The sequence below is a fragment of the Frankliniella occidentalis genome, unplaced genomic scaffold, assembly GCF_000697945.3.
Source record: "Frankliniella occidentalis isolate FOCC.00 unplaced genomic scaffold, Focc_3.1 Scaffold269, whole genome shotgun sequence".
Lineage (NCBI taxonomy): Eukaryota > Metazoa > Arthropoda > Insecta > Thysanoptera > Thripidae > Frankliniella > Frankliniella occidentalis.
In genome coordinates, this window is record NW_026267395.1 from 81,824 (window position 1) to 89,662 (window position 7,839).

General features: G+C 50.5%; 1 protein-coding gene across 1 annotated transcript in view; it reads left to right on the forward strand.

The window, feature by feature from the left end:
- LOC113204996 (kielin/chordin-like protein) overlaps positions 1–7,839 on the forward strand; it is a 49,243-nt gene that overhangs the window by 26,846 nt on the left and 14,558 nt on the right. The window contains exon 2 of the mRNA XM_026420411.2: positions 5,730–5,849. Coding sequence (XP_026276196.2) covers positions 5,750–5,849 — 100 coding nt within the window. The 5' untranslated portion in view covers positions 5,730–5,749. The remainder of the gene's footprint in view (positions 1–5,729; positions 5,850–7,839) is intronic.

A 7,839-nucleotide genomic window follows, 5' to 3' on the forward strand; every position in this document is an offset into this window, starting at 1 on the left:
TCTCTCTCTCTCTCTCTCTCCCTCTCCCTCTCCCTCTCTCTCTCCCTCTCTCCCTCTCTCCCTCTCTCTCTCGCTCATAACGCCAGTAAAAAGTCAATCAGCCACCTGATATCGAAGCTTGTAAAGAAACCTCTCAGTGCTTGCTTACTGTTACGAAAGTCGGTTCGCCCGGACGGTAAGTGGGTACATATCTTTGCATTACAAGCGAGCCGCTCTCGCAACGTGCAGAGCATTTTCGTTTCGAGCAGCCTTTTTCCAGCGGTGGCAGCCGAGCCGGAGCCTTTTGTTGTCGGACAGACACACGGGACAAACGAGCAGCGCTGCGCCGGTCAAGCCCAAGACAAAAACCCCCGAGCGCGAGCGAGGGGGTGCCGAGTGTAGGGCGCGGGGGAGCGGGGTCCGGGCTTGGCCCAACGGCCCGTAGGCAGACACCTCTAACGGGGATGGATAGTGTCGTGTTGGCCAACGAGCGCGTCATCGACATCGCGAGCGGCCCGGGTAACAACGAAATCACGATTAGTATTAGTTTCTTTTTTTCTCTCTGTTGTTGTGTTGCCTCCGACTCGCGGTGCTTTAGCTGCAGCAGGCGGCGCATTCAGGCCATTCAGACGCTCCTTGCTTGCCTCAACACTCGCGCCTCGCCTCGCCGTGGAAAGGCGTTTGTTTTGTGTCGGGCTTGACGAATGGGAGTCCACTGCAGCCGAATGGCAAGTGGATTTCAGTGGCGCCCGCCCGTGCTCTTTGAGTCCTGCTGATGAAGCTCGCCCAACAAATGGCCAAAGGAAAGACCTGCTGAAATTAAATTGAAAAGAAACGTAAGCAGATTCAGTCCTGTAAAAACACAAACACAAATACTAACAAAATACCGCTGTAAAAGCGTCAAAATCTTCAGCTAGCACTTTCGCTACGTTCTAGAGTAAAATGTCTGACCACGTTGTCCTGCTGGCGGGCATTGCGGCATTGCGTCAATCCGTCATTCGCTGCGACCGGAGACAGAAGCGCCCGGGTGTGAGTGAGCCAGCCCGCAGACGGGCGTGCGCACTGCGCAGCGGGCCTGGCGCTTCACTTATTCAACTTCAACGACGGTTAACGACTGCTTGTTCATAGCGAACTCCGCCCCTCTGAAGGAAGAGCCAGAATGTCCTGGAGGCTGATCGCAGAGCTCGCCGTATTTTCCGACCTTCGGTCTCCACCACCTGGATTCTGTCGCCAAAATTTGAGTGTTGTGTCTGCGCAAACGTACACACGACAAAACACTTCAATGTCTAGAGACTGTTCCCTGATCTGTAATCCTGCTCTGCAGGAGGACGAACAAACAACGCTAACCTTTTGAGGACTGGGCCCAAGATAGAGACCGGAAGTCGCAAAATCCGCGGGAGCTGTCGGACCAGCCTCCACTCACAGGCAGGCACTCAGCCTCCGGGCAGTCTCCGCCACAAGCGGCCGCGGCCTAGCCCACTGCACGCCGCGCTGTGCCGTGCCGTGTCCCACGCGTGTGGTGCAAACGAGACCTACCCGACCGGTCTGGCCCGGCCAGCCCGGCCCGTCGCGTGCGGCTGCCCGCCACACGTAGGCTGGGGGCGGGGCGCGGCGGCCCGACGAGGTGACAAAGTCCACTCTCACTTTCTCCGCTGCTGCAGTCCTTGCAGTCACTCCACGCTGCACATGCTCAGGCTAGCGCAGCTGCCGCGAGCTGCTTGTCTGTGTCGGGCCGTGTGTCTGTTGTGTGGCTGTGGCGATTAAGCTCGCGCGGGCTCTGTCTGCGAGGCTGGAGGTTCTGGCAGCAGTGGCTGTTGTGTCTGCTGTCGGTTGTGTCGGCTATCGGTTGTGTCTTCTGTCGGTTGTGTCAGCTGTCGGTTGTGACTGCCTATTGGTTGTGACTGCCTATTGGTTGTGACTGCCTATTGGTTGTGACTGCCTATTGGTTGTGTCTGCCTGTCTGTTGTGTGTGCCTGTCTGTTGTACCTGGCCGATAAAGATTTTCGTTTCGAGGAAAAGAGATGGTATACCGATAGAATCATTTTTCTCATTTCGTAGATCGCACCGACACTTCTTATCTTTTTTATTGCTGTTCGCCAGTCGGACGACAGTTCTGTGCTACTAGGGTGTCTGTTAGGGTACCTCGAAAAACACTTTTTTTCGAATCTGATGTCGGCTCGGGTGGATAAATGTTCTATCCAGTAACACTATTAACGGTGTGAAATATTATTTCGATCGGATAAAATCTTCAGCCTCCACATCGGCCTCAAAGTTTAGCATGGAGCTCTTATGGGAAAAAAGGTTAAAAACTGAAATTGTTTACGTGAGGGTTCCAGCTGAAAATTTCGCTGTTTTAATTAGTAGAAATGGAATCTACGCGTAAAAACGCTTCCGGAGATGTGCTTCTTCATGTCATATGTACCCAGCTTGTATGACCAAAATTTGCAATTTTGACGAAAAATCAGCTTTTTTGACAGCGCCTTGGTCAAAACGGACAGGTACTCGTATGACAAGTGGCACATCTCTGGATGCGTTTTTATGCGTAGATTGCATTTTAAAAAATTAAAACAGCGAATTATATGACAGGAACCCTCCAATGTAAGATTTCAGTTGTTACGCTTTTTTCCCATAAGAGCTCCATGCTAAACTTTGAGGCCGCTGTGGAGGCTAAAGATTTTATCCGATCGAAATAATATTTTAGACAGTTAATAGTGTTACTGGATAGAACATTTATCCACCCGAGCCGAAATCAGATTCGAAAAACGGTGTTTTTCGAGGTACCCTAGTGTCTGTTGGGTGATGGAGCTCTCGCAGGCACTGTGTCAGCGGGGCTCGTCGTTCTGTCAGCAGCGACTGTTGGCCGTATTGCTTCCGGATGCAAGAGGAGGGCGACGGCGTGGAGCGGGTGGGGCTGGAATTACTGGCATTGCTCGAGGAGGCGCTCGGCGGGACGGGGCGGGAGCCTCCGGAGGCACTTCCAGGAGAAATGGCCGCGCCGTGCGTTACGCGAGAGGTTTCAGTTACAGCCGGCGATCAAATCGGCGCGGCACAATTTTCAGGAAGCAATCGCCCCATCGCCCCGCACGTCTTTCATCTCGGTTGTTTGCAACCTCCTGGCGGCCGGCAGGCTCTGCTGCGTGGAGTGTACGGGAGCGTAACGCCGGCCGGGCGCTGCCCCAGTGCGGTACCAGTGAGGTACCAGTGAGGTACCAGTGAGGTATGGAGCTGCTGCCGGCCAGGGAAGCCCCAGCCATCCCCGGCTCGCTTTGTGCAACCGATCTGCTTCCGGTCATTCTGCCGACTGATGAGTCCGCCACCCCCCGCCGTGAGCGAGATTGGAGTAAGCCTTTGAAACGAATGACCGGCGTTGCAGAGGGGGAGGGGAGAGAACAGGCTCTTTGGAAAAAAGCCCCTGGACAAAATCGCGGGTATGACAGTCAAGTGTAATGAATAACATGTGATTCTCATTCTACTGAAATACATAAAAAACCGCAAACATCGAAAAAATAAATAATGAAGCGAATGGGTTTGGGTTTGGGTTTCCATGTACAGAGTGCTTTTACGGGGTGCTCGGACAAAGAGTGGTGAGGTGAGGTCTGGGGGGAGGCAGCCATGGGAGGGGGGAGGGGAAGCCTGCTTGAGATCCGTGACGGGCCCCTTGGGCTCCATTGTGAAGTGGGTCCCGCCCCGCCCGCCACCTTGACACCTAACCACCAGTCGCGTTGGCACGTCGTGGCCGGCGCCCGCCTCCCCTCTCTGTCTCTCCCTCCCTCACTTCCCTATGTTCTCTCCCTTTTCTCCATGCCTCTTCTTTTACCTTTCGCTGGTCGGCGCGAAGCGGCCGTGCCGAGCCTGGCCAGCAGGCGCGCGCCAACGTGGCCGTCGCGATTCAGGGGCCTAGCGGGGGGCCAGTGGGTCGTGGCCTCCTCTCTCCCTCTCTTCCCTCGTCCCCAAGTCCCTCTTCAATCGGTTTGTCTCTCTCCTCAATCCGCCGTGCGGGGGATAGAGCCGGATAGAGCACTACCGTCTACTTTTAGTCTTCGCGACAGCAGCAACTAATTTTAGCCGAAATGTCAGAGCAGGTCATTGGCGTGCTCAATAAAAAGCAAACGTAGCCTACACCTTTAGAAAAAAAGATCTTCAATTTTTGACGGGTCCTAGCAACGTTGTCCGATCTCGCCGCGACGCTTCAACAAAGTTAGATGTCCTTAAAGAAATTTCGGCGCGACGGTACATCGTAGGCCTATACTTAGCCTACCACTGATAAACAGGGTGGGATGGTATTCGAATTGCAAAGTGCTAAGTCGATGTTTGTTCATCAGGAACGAAGGAATACAGACATTAAATATTTAACGTAATATAAAGCCCTATGAATTGTAGTTTAATGCTATAAACTTCATATTTACGCCGCCAGCCAAAAAGCACATCGAACTTTGTTGAAACGTCGCATCGAGATCGGACAACGTTGAAATGTCGCGGCAAGATCGGACAACATTGCTCGGACCGGTCTTTTTTCACTCTAAATCTTTTACAACAATTTTTTCGTATTACGAATTTCATTGCATTACATAAAAATCTTCTTTGTATTAAAAAGATTTTTCTGTGTACAAAACCGAAAATCTCCATAGACGCGACAAAATTTTTCGGAAATCGCACGGAATTGCACAAATTAATCTTAGTAATCATTTCCCTTGTCCGTAACTTAAAGCACGCATTGCGCAGAGCGCCCCTAGAGAAACCAAGTATCTTTGTGCAACGCTTGTGAAACCAACCATTCACTGGTAACACAAGAGTTTAATGTTGCACGTCAATTGGTGTTGAACGTTCAACAAGAGTTTAATTTTGCACGTCAATTGGTGTTGAACGTTCAAGTCTGCATTTTTTCAACACATTGTGGTGTTTAACTAGGTTAAACGTCAATTGGTGTTTAAACTTTGGCACATCCGAAAAGTATAGCAGCTGCAGACCATGGTCCCTCTGGATTTGCGAGTGTCCAAGTATGGAATTCAAACGTTTACAAAACGTTAACAAAACGTTTACAAAACGTAAAATGTGTACGCACACCACGCAAGTGTGCAACTTGAGTTAAACACTTTGTTATGTTTAAAATCATAACTTGCACTCGTAGGTGTTTAAATTATGCACACTTGTTCCAGGGTTGTTGCGCGCGACTCTGGTGAAACCACGTAACGCATTTTCATTTTTTAACGATTTTTTAGGAACCATATATATTCAATAGAGTGCAAATTTCTCTTTCGAATGGTATAGGTTTCAAGAGTCATCCAAAAATGAAGCACAGTTAATTAACGACGTGGTCGCCTAGCTTGCCGAAATGTTGGCAGTCCTTTTTGATTGCCAACTTTTGGTCGTCTTTTGGAGGCTGCCAATTTTCGGCCCCTTTGCTTGCCAAATTTTGGTCGTCTTTTTGGAGGCTGCCAATTTTTGGCCTCCAAAAGTTGGCCTTCTTTCAAAAGGAGGCCAAAATTTGGCAATCAAAAAAGACTACCAACATTCTGGCAAGCTAGGGGACCACGGCGTTAACAGTGTACGTGGATTCACCAGAGTCGCGCAACGATAGTGGGTTTCACGAGCGTCGCGCAAAGATACTAGGTTTCTCTAGAAGTGCTGCGCCGTGCGTGCTTTGAGCAAGGGACGATTGAAAATTTGTAACCCACGCTATCCAGCTGTAATTAAGATTTCCTAACATTGTCCTTTGCCCTGTTGCTGATGGCGTCGCTCGTCTGTTTCAGGCCGTTGATGTGTACGGAGGATGGCCCCTAGGGATCGCTGGCGGGGCTGGTTGCCCTGCTTGGTCCACGGGGCCTTGCTGCTCGCCGTGGTCGCCGCCCTCTCCGACACAGCACTCGCAGGTGAGAATCTACTCCAACTGACATGCATCTGGAAGTACTCACAACCGTCTCGCATGCTAGTGATTGACTAGAAAGTGCGAACTTGCAATATGTCCACTGCCGGAAAAACAAAGGTGGAAACGAGAGCGAAGGTCGCTAAGTCCACTCAAAGTCCACATCTTTCCGGGATTTTTAAGTAAATTATGCCTCGAAAAACTTTGTAAGGTCGTGAAATTTTTCCAATGCAAAATACTGTCGCGCACAGAAACTTCGCCTTTCTTGAGAACCTTCTATTCAACACTAATTGAAGTTGAACACCAGCGAAGAATTCTTGAAGCCAGTGTAGTCCTTGCCGCCTGTCGCCGGCCCACGCTTCTCTGCGCCCGCACCGCGCCGGTCTGACACCGGTCGGCCGTCGCGTCGCGAACGATTCGGGGCGTCATAACGGGGATCCTGACGATGAGGGGGAAAAAGGTAAGGGGGAAAAAACTATGAGGGGAGGGGAGGGGGCTCTCCAACTGCAGCGGTGCACTGCCGGGCCGCTCCCTGCCGCAGCGCGGGGAAAGCGACGCTATGGCTGGACTTCTCCTTTGCACACAATCGGGTGCCGCGCGCCGCGCCGCACTGCCAAGGCCGCTGGCCATGTCCTTAAGGAGAAGAGTTTTACTTTCAGCAATTACTGTACTCCCCCGCGGAGCGCGCTGTAAAGCTATTGTTTAGTGCTCGCTCTTGTTCCGACATTGACGCAACGAGACCAGGTGTGACTGCAGAGGGAGTAATACGATACGCTGTTCTTTTCACTTTGCTGAGGGAAAAAAGTAAAAAGCAATGCGCGTGTTGATCGTGTGGCGAGTGAGTTTGAGCGCGCCACTCTCGAAGAGCCTCCACCGAGTATTTCTCCTCCATGCTATATGGCCTCTCTCAACGGCGCGAGTCTCGAGTACTCTTTCAGACGTTTCCATCGCCTGCTCGCGCGAGTGTGCTCACATGCAAAAGCAGGCTTCTTCCGAGCCTTCAAGCGGTAGCTAGCAGCAGGGGAAAATTATTTGGTAAGCTAAGAAGAGGTGGGGTGGGGTATGGTAGTAGTACACATTTAAGGGTGCCATTTTTTATCAGTTCCGCGTCCTCGCGGAAAAAAATCATTGCTTTCCAGAACAGAAAAAAAAATTGTTACATTCAATGCAAGTTTATACTTATTGTTCTACCCAACTACGCTCCGAACGAACGGGTTTGCTCCCGCAAAACCAGCTTAGTTATCAAAAGAAATTTTGGTTTAGCTGTGCAGCCAATTGAATACTGTTGGTTGGTGTAACAAAAAAGTATAACATTTTCTTGAAAGTGACATTTTATCTGTTCTGCGAACCAATCTCTTTTGCATGGCTTCGTTTTATGTTTTGTTTTAGTGGAAACTTCGGGGCCAGACCGAAAAAGTCCTTGGAAGCGGCCGTGGCACCGGCCCGTGGGATGACAGGAGACAGGGTGTGATCAAAAGACTTGATGATTGCTCTCCGAGTCGAGGCTTCAAATACAATAAATCATTATGCATTTTGTTGTGCATAAAGATGCAGAATTTTATATTGTCATTAATGTACGCATAATAATGTACACCCTTCATAACATCGCACAATTTGTACATAAATGCGTATGAAATTGTGCAGACCTTTTGCTTGAGACTCTGCCACTCTGAAAACTCAACAAAGTGTACATTGTATGGACATATTTCAGCAAACAGATGTACGCTACACTGTTGATCTTTCAGAGTCTGCTAATCTGATGCAGGACATAATGCATCAGTGTTTATTGTGAAGGCACGCCCATATGTCCTTTAAGCCAATTATTGTGCCCGTCCGACTGTGTGAAATCTTATCAGTTTTTTTCTGGCCTCGCGCCCTGAAAAGGCGAAAAGGGGTGCGGTCGACAGGGAGACGGTCTTCTTGTGGCGCATCATTTCGTCAGACACGCCGCACCCCACCGCTCCGCCCCCGCAGTTCGACGTGTCGCGTCAGCCCCC